At 36.9% G+C, this 18911-nt stretch overlaps 1 protein-coding gene across 1 annotated transcript in view; it reads right to left on the reverse strand.

Moving 5' to 3' along the window:
• The window catches only part of NEK10 (NIMA related kinase 10), a 231531-nt gene that overhangs the window by 138134 nt on the left and 74486 nt on the right, over positions 1–18911 (reverse strand). Inside the window, 7 exon segments of the mRNA XM_088160584.1 lie at positions 4267–4420; positions 10243–10298; positions 10374–10426; positions 11835–11943; positions 14164–14274; positions 17271–17371; positions 18267–18462. Coding sequence (XP_088016710.1) covers positions 4312–4420; positions 10243–10298; positions 10374–10426; positions 11835–11943; positions 14164–14274; positions 17271–17371; positions 18267–18462 — 735 coding nt within the window. The 3' untranslated portion in view covers positions 4267–4311.

An 18911-nucleotide genomic window follows, 5' to 3' on the forward strand; every position in this document is an offset into this window, starting at 1 on the left:
TAACATAATCCTTGATGGGGCACCATATCTGTGCAGAAGTTAGAAGCACAGAATGGTTGTGACTGGAAAAGGCCTTTAAAGATTGTGTAGACCAACGCTCTTGCCATGGGCAGGGAAGACTATCATTAGGTTCTCAAAACCCCATCCAACCCTGAACACTTCCAGGGATAGGGTATCCACAACTTCTCTGGGCAACCTGTTCCAGTGTCTCACCATTGTCACCACAGAAAACTTCTTCCTTATGTCCAATCTAAATTGACTGCTTTAAGTTTAAAACTGTTGCCCCTTATGTGATTGTAACAGGCCCTAGTAAAAAATTTTCTCTTCTAAGCCCCTTTGAAGTATTGAAAGGCTGTAATAATTTCTCCCTGGATCCCCTCTTGTCTGAGCTTTTGAGCCTGACTCCTGTTCTATGTGCCTACCACCTGCCCCTGCAAACCATTCTCTCTTCTCTTGGTCAGTCCCAGCTACAGCTGGTTCTTCCTTCTGCCCATACCAAGCTACTTCTCAGAATTCCTGCATTCTGTCTCCTGTTCTTGGCTCTGCACTAGATGTATTCTCATTTCTTAGCTTCTATCTCATCAGTTTTTCTTTATCAGTTATTTACCCAGGCATTACCTTAAGATGACGAGACAAACTCACTTTCTGTTCTGATATCTAGACTTGACCTGACAATATTTCAGATATTTCAGTACTCTATTAAGGCTATTGTTAAGCATACACCTACTACTGTGAAGTTTTTTGAAATTACAACACTGGCACAAATTGTTAAATGAAGGATGAAATTCATACCTGTGAGGACTCCACAAAAACATGGAAAACACAGAAGAATGAGAGGGTTTACAGAGACAATGTCACAGTAAGAAAAACAGCTATTCTTTCTTTTTATATCAATTTCCCATAATTTGTCTTAGTAAAAGATTTCAAATTAACTTCCAAAACTAGAGTTGATATTATGATGAGACCTAAAAATTATCTGTATGGATAACCATACAGATACATGAATGTGAAGATTTGACATTCCCTTATCAGTAAATGGATGTTCTGCTAGTAAAAAGGGAGTATTCAAAAACAAAGGACACAACTACAATACTTGGAGGAACATTGTGCTTGTTAGTAGTATACTGACATCCTGGAATAGCTTTTGTTCTGCCTTTCACTCCTATATCAAAACACCCACCTATGTAATTGTGCAATTCCTCCTCTAGCCATTGTCATTAAGGAGATCTTGAAACAGGTAACAAAGAATTTATCTTTGTATGGCCCTGATTTCTGAACACTGAGGTCAATTTTATCTCCCATTTCTTCCCAAACTTTCAGGTTGTCTTTTATTTAGTCTAAGAGTTCCCAAAATGCCTTTAAACACCATCTTGCTAAGACACTAAAGGATATTACATTCTTATCAGCTAAACTGATCAGCTGGACCAAACCATTAAAGCACAAAAAACCCCAAACAAACCAAACAAAACAACAAAAAAAAACCCCCTACGCTCCCCAAAAAATCCAAACCAACAAAAGAAAAGCAATCCCAAAAGACTTCCCCTTTACTTCAACTGAATGTGTTAAATTCACAGTATCTGGATATGAATGCTTGTACAAGAATGATTTTAAACTACACTGAGATTTCTGAGCCAGCTTAAGTAGGAAGGTGCCTTCTTATTTGATATTCTTTGACAGAGTTTATCTATGCTCTATGCACAGTTTCCACCGTGCAGACATTTCTGATGCACAAGAGTTGTTCTACAATCTTTTTGTCAAACTGATAGAAAGACCTGCTTCAGAACTGCAAGAGCAAACCCATCTTATCCTGGCCAAATAAGTCTATGATGACAGATGCTTCTACTCAAAGATAGAGAGCTCATAGAAGAATGTCTGAGAACTCAGGGCATGAGATCTCTGCAAGGGACCAGAGCCACGTGCCTGCTGTTGAAAACAGTCATTCCCACAGTCCAAATGCTGACAGACAGCTTCATAAACATGCACTCTTTCTACAGGCACTGTGGACTTCAGGCATTGCTAGTATCAGGAGACCACTTAATTTTGTCTGTACATTACTGAACTGTATCAATGACTTGGTACCTGCCAGACAGCCTAAATTCAGGCCAGATGCTCTTTCATTTTTTCCAACAAGAGGTGGAATGCACCTTTCCACATATCTCACTGCTAAAGATAATCCTTAGCTTGAGGTGAAGGAAGAGGTTTTGCATCAATAACAATCCTACCACGTGTCAGATTATTCTGGTACTTGCACCAGATGGATCACTTCTCTCTTCTACACCACACAATGTCATGAATAACAGCCAGGTTATGCATCTTTTATACCTAGCAGTACTAATACGAGCCAAGTCTAGAAGTCTTGATGCTAACTAGTTGCTAAAGAGCAATAAACAGTTTCTTCTATGTCCTCCTTATCATTCTGACTCACAGGATAAACAAGCCTAAAATAAAATTTAAAAAAAATTAAAAGACTGACTTACTAACAAAAGTGGGAAAAAAGTCCTGCTATGGTACTGTAATACCAGTGAAAAAAAAATAAAATTCCCTTTGTTATTATCTTACTCGTCACCCATGAAATAACCAGAACATTTCTGCAATTCTCTAAAAACATAGTTAGCAATAAGTTTTTCACACCATTTGATTTTGACATGAAGAACTGTAATACCCTAGAATCTAAAGCATACATTTTTCCTAATTTGTAAGTCATCATTTCTGTAGATTTCTACCATTACCATGAAGCCTGGACATTTATCTTCGGAATACAGCCTATATCTGTGCAGCTGTAACAACTTGGTTAAAATTATCTCTTTAGTAAGCGTGAAAGGCACACTGTGACAATCACCACGTGCAGCAGTGAACCCTGTCCAGCAAGTGTCTTTTAATCCACCACAGGGCCAAATGTTTGTCATTTGAACTCTCTGTATGATTCATTAATGTGACAAATATCAATCACTGTCTAACCCCAGGAGTTGGGTGAAATGAAAGCTAGGATCAATTGCTACACCCGGTTTTCATGTTAATTTTAATTTCTGTAGGATCTGTGACTTGGGAAAGACAGGCCAATACTGCCTCTTCGTGGAAGGACAGCTGACTCAAAAGGTGAAGTGATGCTGGTCTGTGGAAATAGACTGGAAACTTACAGTGCCACACAGACCCTCAGCTGGTAACGATCAGAACTGCAGGGGGGTAAATGAAAGACTATAGCAGCCATGAATGTTTAGTAGTGATGATGATGATAGCAAAAATAGTAAAATAATAATGATAATGATAATAATAATAATAGAAAAAAGTACTTCTGTGCTTTGGGAAACTTTTTTACCTCCTTCGGGAGAAATACAATTCAGCAGAACGCTGGTATGACTTGCTGGCCAAAACAATCTTTTATATGTGTGAGAACTAGGAATCTACATGGATAACCATTTGGAAGAAGAAAACAATTAACAGATACCTGGCAACATTAGTGGAAATGGTTCCAGGCAAGAATAAAAAGGAGCAGAATGTATTAAATCACCTAGATATCACCAAGTCAAAAGATCTGCTTTAGATTCCAGGAGTGCTGGAGCTGTGCACTGTCATCTATTGTCTAGTTCAGTATGGTCTAGAACATTAAAAAAACATTAACTAAACGAAGTACAAATTTGAATCCATTAGCCATCTAACAGAATTAAAGAGGCACATTATGTTGATTAACATGGTAAAAATTTGTAGGCAGAAAAAGCTCCACTAATGCATTTCTCTTTTCAAATTATAGACCATAGACCAAATACAAATGAGAGCTACCTCAAACAGGCACAGTTTGGAATTTTCTGTCATTCCTGAGCTATATAATCCTTCTGGAGATAATACCTTGAGATATTCTTTGAGTAGTTAAAAATGTATAGCTATCATTAGAGCCGGACTTGACAGCTTTGTTTTTCATGAAGTAGCTCTAACAACATAATTAGTTGCTTCTCTATTTGTAAAATTTCAATAACAATGGAATAAATTTCACTGAAGAAAGTTAAGAAACTATATGTGACAACATATATGCATTTGATTGTGAAGCCTGTTTCCTTCTAGTCTTACTTGTACTGCAACCATTTTTCTTCCTACAAAACAAATGTTGAAGCATTCCTCACAGACAGACGTGGTCATTTGAGCCTATATACTTATGGCTGAGTTAGAGTTAAATTTCTTCACAGTAATTTGCACGCTGCTATGTTTTGGATTTGTGCTGAAAACACTGTTGACAACATACCAGTGTTTTAGATATTGCTGAATAACACTTACACAGCACCAGGGCCACTTTTGCATCTCTCACCACCCCACTGGTGCTTAGGCTGGGAGTGCACAAGAAGCTGGGACTGGACACAGCCAGGACAGCTGACCCCAACTGACCAAAGGGATGTTCCACACCACACGGCACCATGCTCTGCAATAAAAGCTGGAGGAAAGAAAAGGGAAGGGCAGGGTACTACATTTGGAGTTATGGCACTTATCTTCACAAGTAATCGTGAGACATGATGGAGTTCTGCTTTCCTGGAAATGGCTAAGCCTTCCTGCCGCTGGGAAACAGAGAATTAATTCTTTCTTTTGCATTGCTTGCAGGTGCAGATTCTGCTTTACCTCTTAAACTGTCTTAGCCAAGACCTTTTCCACTTTTATCCTTCCCATTCTCCCACCTTTCCTACTGCAGGGAGTGAGCGAGTGGTTGTGTGGTGCTGAGGCTGCCCATGGGAGTGAAACCACAACAGAGCACTCAGCTGAAGACATCTCCTGTCTCTGACCACTGCTTTTTTCCTATAATTGAGTTTCTGCTTGGATTAGATCTCTTCAAGCAATTTATTAAAAATAGACTCCTGCATGAATTTGGGTATTACATGTGTACTTTAATATAAAAAAAGCAGGATGAAATTTTGAAACTGGTATTCACTGCCTTATTCATAAATAGACTCACAAACAAGGAGCTTGCCCCTTGTGCAGTATAATATTAAATCAGAAGGTGGAAAAGAGAAAGAGTGTCACAATGGATGTGAACGGAATAATTTGGAAACATTACAGGGTCTTTTTATGCATGTTTACCAAATTTCTGTATAAATAAGTAATACAATTGGAGTACTGAGTAATTTCAGGAGATTAGTGATAAATGGGCACAAGTTGATTATTCAAGATAAAGCTGAGGGTCATTATCCTCAGCTGGTCATTAATCCCCATGAAATGACTGGTATTGAGATAGTAATTACTGCTATAATGAAAATAGGGGGAAAAAAGCAGCATGACATTATTCTTATGAAGCTGTCCATTTCTAAAGAATTCATGTTTCTCTCATCACCTAATCAAGTTGCTTGAATTATTTTTAACTCTTTATACATAGTTTATTGTTCTACTACAATTTTCATGTCATCACCTCACTTAAGGTTTGGTTTCCCACCTTATATTCTTGAAATTTTAGAAGGGCACAGTAAAAGGCAACAGTGGTGGGAGAGAAAGACAATGAATATAAATTCCCCCAAACCAGAAAATAAATACAACATATTTTCAGAATTTTCTCTATGAAGTGTGTTGCACAGTGAGGTAGGAGATTGCATTATTATGTTATCTGGCTGATTATTCTGCATTTAATAGTCCTTTTAGCCATAGCACACATCTCAATTCTTTGTTCTAATCCAGGATTCACCTTGTAGCCTTACAATACATGGAATGGATAATTTCAATGTCAACTTGGTCAGAAAACATGAAGAAATTTGGCCCTAAAATGGAAAACACCTTTAAACATTTTCAATTTCAAAAATCAAGTTTGTGGTGTTTTTATGGGCCTTCTAAGGACTTTTGAGCCCTTGAAGTTCTTTTCCTTCTCATTTCTACTAGACAAGCTAGAAACATTATGAGCTGAAGGGAAGGCAATTTGTTTCTGGCTATAAGCACTGTCATTCTGTTTCCACTGGGAAAGACCCACACATGCTGCATCATTACAACTCAGAAAATTAAAAACCCAGTCTAAACTAAAAGCTCTTAATGTAACATAAGTAAGTTTAAAATAATATTGCCCTATATGTTGCTAAAGCAAACAAGATATGGATATTCATTACTCTAAGTACTTTTTTCTGAAGCTCTTCTGTGAACCCTTCTCTAAGAAGGGGATCACAGGAAAGCCACAGGATGGATTGAGGTTCTGCTGGAAAATTTGTAGTTGCTTCTGAAATACAGTCTCACTGTATGTAAAAGAGAGGAAGTAGAGCCAGGCTCAAAACGGCTTTAGGCAAGAATGGCTGATGGGATGTTGCTGTGAAGGCTGCAAACAAATTACTGTGTGATGGAATAAAACCAGGTAATAGTGGACACCGATAAGTGACTTGCAGTGCAGCTCAGGAAACTGATTTGTTCTTCTAGCTTGCTTATGTTGTTTGGAGAGTTTGAGGTGAAACCTAATGATTCGTGTCTGCTAGCCAAATGAGTCATTCAATACTGGACAGCTATCGAAACTGGACTCTGGCTATTTGGAGAGAGTGTGAGCAGCAAAAAAAAATTGCTTAAGTTCTGAAGGCTCTGAATGGTACTGAGCAGAACACACTTCAGAAAACACGGCAAGTTCTCTGGAAATATAGGCAAGTTTTTGACAGCCAAGGCTAAAGCATGGTCTGTCAGTTTTCTGGAGGAAAAAATACGTTATTTGGGAGTAAAACCTTGTCTGGGAAACAACATAATAGCCACAGGGGAACCAAACATAATTATGCATCACAGCAAATAGTAGTATTCAAACTGGGTTTGCATGGATAGGTTTTGGTAGTGGAGGGCTACAGGAGTGGCTTTTGTGAGAAACTGCCAGAAGTTTCCCCCATGTCTGACAGAGACAATGCCCGCTGGCTCCAGGACTGCTGCTGGCCAAGGCTGAGCCAACCAGAGATGGTGATAAATCCTCTGTGATAACAGGTTTAAAAGAAAAAAGTTATTGTTCAGATTTAGTTGTGCTCAGAGAAGAGCAGGGTGAGAGGTATATGTGAAAACAACTCTGTAGACACCAAGGTCAGTGCAGAAGGAGGGGCAGGAGGTGCTCCAGGTGTGGAGCTGAGATTCCCCCGCAGCCTGTGGTGCCGACCATGGGAAAGCAGCTGTGCCCCTGCAGCCCATGCAAGTCCACGGGAGTGCAGAGATCCCTCTGTAGCCCCGGGGAGATACCCACACCAGGGCAGGTGGATGCCTGAGAGGAGGCTGTGACCCTGTGGGTAGACTGTGCCGGAGCAGGGTCCTGGCAGGGAGCTGCAGACCCATGGAGAGAGGAGCCCAAACTGGAGCAGGTTTCCTGGAAGGACTTATGACCCTGTGGGGGACCCACACTGGAGCAGGCTGTTCTTGAAGGACTGCACCCCATGGAAAAGTAACCCATGTTGGGGCAGTTCATGAAGAACTGTATCCCATGGGAAGCACTCAGGCTGGAGAAGTTTGTGGAGCTCCTGTGGGAGCAGCCCCACAGTAGAGCAGGGGAAGGACTTCTCCCTGAACAGTGGCAGGAACAACCTGAGATGAATTGACTGTACCCTCCATTCCCTGTCTGTCTGCACCACTTTGGGGGAGGAGGTAAAGCCCAGGAAGGAGAGAGGGGAGTGGGGGAGGTAATTTTAAGACTTGCTTTGCTTCTTATTATCCTGCTCTGATTCTGATCGGTAATAAATTCAGCTAATATCCCCAAGTCGAGTTTGTTCTGCCTGTGACAGGAATTGGTGAGTGATGTCTCTCCCTGTCCTTATCTCAATTCATGAACCTTTTGTTATATTTTCTCTCCCCCGCCCAGTTGTAGAGGGGAGTGACACAGCAGCTGTGGTGGGGATCTGGCATCCAGCCATGGTCAATCCACCACAAAAAGCATAGTGAAAAAACAATTTGCTGGTGAGAGACCAATAACAGGGTTGCAGTACGACTGTCTTGTATCTGCCAGCTAAAGCCAGGACATGCTGTAGTGACACACATGCAGTGGAGTTGGGCAAAATCTGCAATAGCTGTAGTACGCACACCGTTAACAAATCTGAGCAATTGAAAAAAAAAAAACCCAACCAATCTAGACAACATATATCTTACATTCTAAGGTGATTCACACCTTTGAGGAGATTTCACTCAATTCATCCAAAATTCACTCCAACATCAATTTTGTCTTTGCTACAAATCCCACGAAGAAAACACAGATCAGCACTGATTGTGGCTAACATACTACAAGTGCTGCTAAAGAAACTGCGTGACTCAGGGAAAAAAATGCTCTTTCCAATTTTCCTGTGCTCCTGTGAAAATCAAAGACATAGCACATCCACCAATGTGATTAAGGATGAATATCCCTGGCCTTCTCCAGACCTTACATACATATTGAAATGTACTGCTTGCTCTTTCACCCATTTCCTTCTGCAGGCTTGAGAAAAATTCCTTATACTACACTGTCATCCCATGTAGCTATGAAGGATAATTTTTTATGGCTCCCTTAAAATAACATTTTTAAAGATTTAGAATCTTAAGTTAGTTTTCTGCAGAACAGCTACTCTCTAAGGAATTCCAGTAGAGCAGAAAAAAAGTTCTGAATAAATCAGGAAAAAAAGACAGTTAATTATTGCAGTGCTGTTAGTCCCATGAGCATTTCTGTGGCAGTCATATGTTGAAAGTACCAGCATATGTGCCTGCAATCTTGAAGTATGCTCTACATTTCAGCAATTACATTTACTGCAATAGGACACAAGGGAATGAAATGAAGTTGTGCTAAGGTTCCTCACTGGAACTGTCTCCCCAAGCAAGTGATCACAGCATCAAGCCATCTAAGTTTAAGGAGTATCTGGATGATGCTCTTGGTCATATGGTTTGAGTTTAGGAAGTCCTGTGAGGAGTAGGGACTTAGGCTCAATCCTTACATGTCCTTTCAAAATGACATACACTATGATTCTGATTTCCTTTAATAGATACCTTATCTCTGTAGTAGTTCTTGTAAAAAAACCACTGAAGTCCCTATACAGCATATTCACCCCCTTCAGTACGATTAGTTAAAGACACTTTTTACTAGTCTGTGAGATAAATGTCTATAAAACCACAATACATTTGTATATTTATAATACGACTTGGTAGACTTTGATGTCTTTTTTTTTTCCCTAAGGTGTGTGATACTTTTTCTACAGCATCAAATCCTGGGAGCTTGTCATTGGGGCAAAAATTTTAAAATACTTGAAAACATTTATAGAGAAGTTTGTTAGACCTCATGGATGAAAAAGCAATCTGTAAACATACTTCAAATACACCCTGAAGGTTTAAAGATTGACCATTATTTTATTTTGGGAGTGTTGAATCATGATTTTCAATACTTTGAGCTGGCAGCTGCAAGACACTTGCAAACTGAAATACTAATTTAATGAATAGCCTATAGAAATATTCAGACTACCATAAGAAATTTTTCGAGCTTGAATCATACCATAAACTTTGCAGAGATAAAAAAGATCTGAAAAATACTGCTGAGGCACCAGGAACTATAAATTCTTAAAACCTCTTAATTCTTATAATAGGAAGGGCAAGGGGTGGGGAGGATTTATGTTTGTTTATTTGTTTGTTTTAGAAAACCTAACTGCAGTCTCCCAGAGTTTAAAGTGGTGATTAATTTAAAGTCAAGAATAGTCTTACTTGATTGAAGTAGTTAATGTTCGTGGTTTTTTGCATTAAAGAATATTTGAGATGATAAATAATAGGATATTGGGTGAAAAACATGAGAAATTATATAGTTAATGTATTTTATTTCTTGTTTCAAAATTTTCCTGCAGTAAAGATATAACATCTTGAGGAGAAAGTGTTTGTCTAGTTTCAAAGACTACCACATTCTTTTATCCGCTGAACTTTAGTGCTAGTAAACACTTATACTGGCTTTTGGCTGTACTCAAATATTTTGCTAAATATATCAGCTTCATCCTTTAAACCCTCTAATGGCAGAGTGATAAAATAAAATATACTTTTATGTAATTAACCTTTTGTTCAGATGTGAGTTTATGTGGGAAAAAACGTGAGGAAATTGCTGCCACACTTGTACGACTCTTTCATCTGAATGAAGAAAAGAGATGTGGCCAAAAAAAGCTGCTTAGAATATTTAATATGTCCCACATATATTTTTTTCAGTCCATGAATCCATGTATTATAATAAACCATATACTGCACTGAGTTTAAAGTGAACTGCAGTCACATAAACAGGAAGACAATACATTTGAGTTTAGCACATCATAATTAACCTTTTATTTTTAAAGTGACTAGACTGACCTTTTAGAAGAGAAACTGTAATAACCACTTCCCTCTAGAACCTCTTCAATTAGAGTCTACAACATAAAAGAACTTAATTTCAGTTCATTAAGAGTAATAATTGAATACATATAGGTAAATATACAGCTTACCTGCAACTGCTCATTTGTCATCCCTTCTGCCATGCCAGAAGTGCCAAGAATGCCTTAAAGTAAAAGGCAAGTAATATTATACTACTGAATTTAGGATTTATGCTCTCTTATCAGTTTCTTAGCAATTCCACTTCAAACATGATGATAAGACAGATGCTTCATGATCAGTAACTCCCACACAAAGACCCCCTGAAAAGGTGAGGTCATTTTATGGCACGATATGAACGTTTGATGCACACATATTATGGAAGTATTCTAATCAATGAAAAATAATTTAAAGACTTCATGTAACAGAACTCAAAAATGCAACTTTCTTATTTTTTCCCTCATACAGTGGAAATTTACAGTCGAAAAGGCACACAGCCAGCAGCAATTTTTGAGGACAAAAGTATTATCTACAGGTTAAGAGATTCAAAAATTACAGATAATGAGCATCTCAACAAATTGCATTATTGTCTCCAGGCACAAAATAATTCCCATATTTAGAGTGACTTTTAGGGACTCATTTCCTACTCAAACATCACCCTTGACACCTAGTATTAATTTTGGTTTTTGCAATAAGCTGTGGAACAGATATGCTATTTTCAACACAAAGGCCATCAAAAATAAAGTTTCTCAATCCTTTTTTCTGGTGCAACAGATTTTAATGTTACTATATCCTCTAGTCCATGGATTGTAACACAGGTTTTTCTGTATTTAGAAGGATGTAAATAGCACAATTACCAAAATACAGGCTGCACATTTCCCTTATGTCCATAGCACAAAAAAAAAAAGTGATGAAAAAAGTTTCTGAACCAGGAATTGTAGTTCTCCATCCCGGGTGATGCCACAGCTTGCAGGTTATACATTTATGTGTTTATGATGTGTCTCGCTGAGTATCACTAGTCCAAAGTAGAATTGACACATATATTGATATATTTTCAGAAGTATATATACATATATATGTGTGTATGTGTGTGTGAGTGGTTTTCCCTCCTCAAGTTTGTATGGTTTGATCTAGCTATGTAATTAAATCAACCCATTACAACTGTTCCAAACGTGACAAAAGAACAACATAAGGGTTTAAATAGAGTTGGTTTAAAAATCATGCTCAAGGACAAGTAAATCCTAAGTATGACATTTTCAGTTACAAACATTTCTATTAATTTTCATGGATTAACCATATATTATTTGCATCTTTGATATTTCTTTATAATTTCAAAGTGTCCTCTCTTCAATCAGTAGAAAGTTCCAGCAGTGTTGAACTGTATATCTTACCAGGAATTAAACAAAACAAAACCCAACTAACCAACAACCCCAAAGCAAAAACAAACAAACAAATGCCCCAGAAAATCAGTGTGGTCAAAATAACTTTACTTCTTTTAAAGACTGATCTTGGAGTAGCAATTCCTTCTGCTTTGATACCATACACTTTATTAGAAATATATATGCCACTACAGAAGTTTATGATGCTTTGTTTACCTTTTCTGTCATCTAGAAGCAACATATTTCCACCTGAAATAAGATGTACCCGATGCCAATCTGCTGTGAAGATACTGGGTTCAATCAATCCAAGAGAACCTGGCAGCAGCTAGGGAAAAAAAAAGAGACCAAAAAAATAAAGACACCTGAAAAGTCTATCATTCCCATTTGCAAAAACTTCAGACTTCTAGGAGGCAGTTTACACTTTCTTATGTTTCCCAGTGCAATCAGAAGTCAAAAGAAATTTCAGTACTTCTTAGAGTAATGAAAATGTGGTGAACACAATTAACATCCTATCTTTTTCTCTCCAGAAACAATGAACATTGCAAGCTGCACTTAGTATAAAGCACTGAATTCTTCAGATGATCTGAATGAAATGTCACAAACTATACATTTGTGTGAAGATAAACAGGAAAGAGTATTCTCATGAACCTGTGAGAGAAGCAGCTGATGACTTTTTTTTAAAATTGGCTTTAAGTGAAATTGTTAGCCAATATTCAAGTGGTATAATTCCCATTAGAGGGATCCCAGCACGTTTGAAATCTGAAAGTCAGTCCAGTTACTTAATTATATGAGTAATGATACTGACTTTAAACTTAAAAACATCTAGTTTTGAAAATATCCACTGGTAGCAACTCTGACAGGACCACTTTCGTATACAGGAGAGAAATCACAGTTATGCATTTCTGCAGCATGATAACACTTTCATGGTTACAGAAACAGAAGAATCTCTCTTGTTGGAAGACCTTTACCCCACTACTGATCAGTGGAGGAATCTTTCTGTCTGTAATTCTTACTAGGTTTTCTAATTTGGCATAGTTAAAAACCCATTATTTTTAAATTTTATTTCCAGAAATTGCACAACATTATAACAACATACTTTTCTCTATTTAAGTTCCTCCCATTGCCTCCAGATGATATCCAAATGATATTTCCTTCAAGGTAGAATGCCCAGAACTGCATTCAACATTTCAAACATTTTCAATGTACTACCATTTACTTTTTAAATAAAGTATTTCTTCCCTTTTCTACAGGTTTAAATCTAATGGTTTTGAAGCTAATACAATTTTACAGTTGATAATATTTACAAATAACTTATTTTATTTCAAAACACCTGAAAATTAGGTAAATTTTATTATAAACACTTTCTTTTTCTTACCATATTTTTGGGCATCCTTTTCTGAAAACATCAACTCAATACACAATGAGCAGGTACCTCTTAGATTTAATGTTATGGCTGAAATGCGGGAATTTTTTATGTAAATCCCAACTTGCTTTACAGGACAGCATGAAACTGATAGCTCAGAAAGAAGCATCTTTAACTACCTTTCTAATGTACTACCAATGTGCCACCTTCCAGGAAGTTTTAGCACCTCAGGTTAATTATTACAAAAGCAAAGGAAGGATCTGGCATTTGAGGTCCGTCTCTTTTGTAACAAACAATGACACAGAAGATTCCATAATTCAGTGGAAGTAGCTGATAATCAAATTAAGCTACAGAGGAGAATTATGTGAATGATAATAAGTCACCTTAGACATCAAATTTTAGGTACAATAATATATCTAATAACTGCTTTATCATCAATTCATAAATCAAATATCTTAACTTCAGTCTCCCACAATACACAGATGCCAAGGAAGTAAATTTCAAATACTTTGCTGATTACAGACCTCTCAGGAGATTTTGAAGGAACATTTGGAAATTCTGGCATTAGTCATTAGATCTTTCTCTGTTGGAGAGCATCCAGCAGGTCACTGGAAAACATGCAAGCATGTTTCTCCAGTCAGGCCGTTCTTACAAATCTGCAGTACTTTTAAATTGATGACATTAAAACGTTGTTGACACACTGCAACAACAGGACAAGGCATGTTATATTCAAGGTACTCTGGGACACTGCTTTCTTAGGATTAATGGTTTGAGTAGGAGTACAGTACAAGATATGAAAAACATTAAGGAGCTATTAACATATCAAGAAGAGCTTGCATAAATTAAGAGCTTGCATTAAGAGCCTGCTCTGGTTACACTGCCCTTCCTCTTGTCTTTTTGAACTCTGATGAGATAAGGTCTGGTTTTGTGTGTTAGGAGCTAGCAGGACCTTTCCATTTGCAGAAGGAGTTCCAATGACAAGATATAAACTTGAATCCAACCTGCAGAAGCTTCTTACTTAAGGAGACTCCATATTTACCAAATATAGGACAGCTAGAGAATATTCTAAACATTTCCTTTTGAAAGTGGACTCTTACATTTATATTTTTGTGATATTACTATCAATAGCATGATTGAAGAGAGAGACAAACTTGACCACAAGTAGTAAATTGTGTACCACACCTTTTTGATTTCTTATTTCAGTTTCTAAGGATTGCTCTGCTGACTGAAGAGGGACATCTTGAATCTGTCAACAATTCTCTTTTTCAAATTGCGTCGCAAAGCTGGAGAAAGCTACATGATACAAAGAAATACACTTTCACCATTCAGTTACACCTGCCACAAAAATTACCTATTCAGAAATGCCATTATTGAGAAATGTAGCTAAAAAGAAACATTGATTGCTAATGGCATGGTGACAAACAACTGTATAAGATTTTATTTAATGGCATATTATAATAAGGCTTCTTTGTTTGCCCATTCTGTGAGGCTTAGCTTACCATGTAACTCAGTTCCTCTAGTCTTGAAGGTAAAAATTTTTATAGACTAACAGTAGTAAATACCAGATCTGCCTCCCTGATCAAAGTGCTAGTGGTTTGGGACATTTTTCTACAGATGAAGCACATAGAACATTACACTAGATTTCATGTTGGCTATAATGAGTCGCTTCATCTGAAATTAATGGAATATCAAGAAGCTTAGACCTTCGTTCAGTATGCATAGAATGGCTTCAGTGGCCTCTTCTAAGGTCTTTATGGGTCTTAATACAATTCAGAGCATCTCTTTTGCTGCAAGCTTCCTGAAGGAAATTTACCTTTCATTTGTTTATAAAGCATAACTGATTTTATATAGTGTTTCCTCCTGTATCTTTCTGGTTGAAAAAGAACACATCTTTCATCTATATTTACAAAAAAAACCCAACCAAACAAAAACCCCACAAATCGTATTCTATGGTTCTTAAAGTCTTCAGTAGAGAATTCAAAGGATGTATTTTCCTTTAAAATAATTTTTATGCTCCAAGAGTAAATGTACAGTTTCAGCTGTTGGTCACTGCAATAACACCAACCCAGTCTGACAACCATCCTATTGAATTTATTATCTTTTGGATCCTTTTGAATTTATTATCTTCTATGCTGTTTCCGTATAGTTGTTTTTACTTGCAGGCACTGTTTGAAAAACTATGGTCTTCTCCCATTTAGCATATACTTTATAATAATTTCATTGATGTAAATTCATGAAGTACCACTCGACTGAATTCAGGAACCTTTTTGACTACCTAGGAAGTGTTTGACCACTAATGATTCACATTCAAACAGTGACATAGGACATATTATAAAGACATTTATCCTACTGGAAAAAATTATTGCTCTTAGACACCTATAAATCCAGAATGGTTTTATTGGCCTCACAGGAGTCCTGATTTGCTCTGACAAACCAAGGATCAAAGATTTTTTTTTTTTTTACAGACAGGTACTACTCTTTTTTCATGCAGATAAGGCCTTACACATATGCTTTAAGTCAGAAATTGAATGTTCCTTAGCCTGTAAGAGAGTTAAAAAATAATGCCTTAGGAAAGGTTGACAACATATTCTACGGATTACATACCACTGCAATCAACTGTGTGTAGTTAATGTACCATGGGGATACCGGGATATTCTGAAGCAGAAATGGTAAAGAACAAGTCCAGTGCTTGAGAAACTTGGGGTTGCCTGGGGCAGTAGTGTTCAATTTTAGCTTTTGTTTTAATGAAATCAGTTGTCAGATCAGTTTAAAAAAAAAAAAAAAAAAAAAAAAAAAGCCAAGGATTTACATAATGCTTTTTAAAAAGCTTTCTCTTACATTGTTTTCCAGAGATCACTCTGATTCTTGTTCCCATGGAAACAGGGAAGGCTGCTGGCAGCCAAGAACTAACGGGCAAGAACTCTTCCTTGCAAACTTCAGTTTAGAACTGTCAGCTGGAATATGTAACAGTTTGAGAAAACAGCTATGTATTATAAAAAATGCTCGACCTTAGATTTGTAAGAACATAAACAAGTGCAAGGGAGGCATGTGGAACATACTAAACAAGTACAGGTATGGATTCTGGTTTCTCTGAAATCAGAGAGAAGCTGTTGCTACTGCTTCAGTCAATTCTGAGCCAGTTTTTGAGTTGCTGTTAGTTCTCAGTTCGTGAGCATACACATTACAATAACTCATATTAATTAGTAAGCCACTTGAGAAAACCTTCAACAGAGGGGATAGGCTTACTAATGAGCACCTTGGACATACTCCTAATATACCATGTAAAAATTGAACAGCCTCATTTCTGTTGATAAGAGAAGGATATGATTTCCAATTATTTTAAATAATGTTTGTCTCCTTTGTCTCTGATAATTTAAGTCTTGTACTACCTGTTTGATAAGATCGACAAGTAAAAAGAAAAGAGAAACCAAAAGAGAGACATGTAGAGCACACCCAAGTTCAGTTATGTTTTTCTATTCTAAACAAAATGAAACAAATTTAGCTGATCAATCTCAAAAGCCCTGAGGTGATAAACATCACATCCCAAATGTAAATACTGCATTTTGGAAAATAAAAAGCTGTTTATTTTTGGAAAAAGAAAGCTGTTTATCTAATAGCAATTTTTTCCAATAGCTGCATGGTAGCCATCTTTCTGCAGAATAAAGATGTTTCAATCACATTTTTAGGTGAGAGTTTTTATAAGCTCAGCTTCATTTTTGCTTGGGAATCACATGAAATAAGTTCAACTCTCTCTTACTATGAAACAGTTGAACTTAATTTTAAAACAAGTCTTACATTTGAAAAATATCTGACATTTCAAAATAGTTAACATATTCAGAATTTCATCTATTGCACTAAAACTCCCAAGGGCGTATTACTATCTACTGGCAATTAAAATATAACTTAAAATTTATTTTAAAACTATTACTATGGAGGAAAGCATTTTATTAACTCTCCATGTCAGTATATGATAGTCACCTTAAGTAGTTATATTGCTGGTATGACAGAATGTTGTAAAAATACTTTACTGTACAATCCATTTTTCTGAGGTGAGCCACAGCTTTTTTTTTTAATATGACTCAATTATTGCCATCCTCCACATACTAATATTCAAAGTTAGTCTTTATTTTAATGATATATTTTTAAAGCATCCTGCCATCTGCAAAAATGTCAAGTTCTGTTGTTTTTAAAGAACAGTAACTAAATTAGCAGCACTTTGCAGTAACATCATTTTGACAACAGCAAATGACTAAAAAGAACAGAATGTCAGAAGCAACAGCAATGCATACTTGAGTGATGAAGATAATTTTGTGCAGCTGAATAAGAATCTGCTGAACAGGGTCACTGATCTAATTCACCTTCCTTTGTGATACAGCAATTCTTGCCAAAGCTGTAATGACAAGAGTAAAATCAGGAGGGCAGCTCATTTTGTTACTGTAGTACATTAGTAGCTTACAGTGTTTTAAACTCCTAGATGCAAATACCACGTTGAAATGCTTGACTTGTTTTCTCAATAATGGTGGGAACAAAAAAAGGATAATCTAAAACGTTAAAAATTTAGACAATGCAAGTGACAATGTGTTTCAAAAGAAAATCCCTTTCTCTGAATCACTAAATTACTCTATGTGAAAAGCAGTATAAATGTACCTCAACAATTGTTAAAATTTTGTCACATTTATTCAAAAGGATAAATGTATAGTAAACATAATTCTCTTAACTGATTTTTTTTTTTACATAGCCTAATACAGTATTTTTTATGCATTTTGATGTTATGAAATTTCTTTTCATTCTACCCTAAGGATTATAATAGTATGTTTGACGTGGACCATTTCAATGAGGTAAATCTATTGTTTAGGATTTTTAATCTTGTGTATTAAAATCATACACATTGTCAGGTCCACAGATTAAATAAAATATTATCAGCAGACTTCCACTGCTGATACACTTAGTGTTTCACTAAAGAACATTAGTTTACAAAATAGTCTTTCCAAGACCTGGAAGCTAAGCAAAGAACTTTAGCTGAAGTACTGAACTTCAGTCAGCAGTCCTGCACCTCTCTTAAATACAATTATCTCTAAACTACACTTGAGAGGCTAATTTAGATATTCTAACATTTGCTTATCGGGGTCAAGGGTGGTCTCCAACAATCCTTTTTAGGGTTCTCAGATATTCAGGGTATAAGTGGCAAAATAAAAGAAGAGCAGTGCAACAACCACAGCTTAGTAACATAAAACACTTTAATAACAGTGAAAGTAAAGTGGGATAAGGCCCAAAAATCCGATTACAGCAACCAAGTGGATGAGGTCTCTCTAAAGGCCGGTGGTTGAAGACAGGGATCAAGGGAGGTGCAGGGTTAAAATATGGGGTAGGAGAGGAGATGGGGTTGAAGTAGGGTCCGATGGGTATAGGGGAAAGTGGTGCAGAGGTGGGACAAGGGGAAGCAGAATCCAATGGGGTAGGTGGGGTGGAACAATGCACCAACTGGGGGCCAATAGGAACACAAGGAAGGGAGAACATTCTGGGTGTGGGAGTGGTGATATTTGACTATCAAATTAGATTTAACATGGGCCATCCCATAATGTGTTTTCTGGGGTCACCACAACTTAACAAAAACTTCCCACAGCCTAGGATTGGGATACAACTCTTCTTCAGTGGTGGTTGCCTGACCTGGAATACCAGTCAGGCTGACTCCCACATGTACTCTCACAGATATGCCCTGAGGCTCAACAAGTCTTATGTACAAATTTATATAAATTCAGAACCACAAAAATTTTCTAGTTTTTTTTTTTCCAAAATGATCTGAAAAAAATTCTACTGAGAGGGTGATGAAACCCAAACCAAATATGAACATTAACTAGTCTATTACTGCTTTTTTACTGATTATTTTATGTGCTGGCTAGTTTAATAAGAAGAAAGACACTCACAAATAT

The sequence above is a fragment of the Sturnus vulgaris genome, chromosome 1, assembly GCF_052056855.1.
Source record: "Sturnus vulgaris isolate bStuVul1 chromosome 1, bStuVul1.hap1, whole genome shotgun sequence".
Taxonomy (NCBI): domain Eukaryota; kingdom Metazoa; phylum Chordata; class Aves; order Passeriformes; family Sturnidae; genus Sturnus; species Sturnus vulgaris.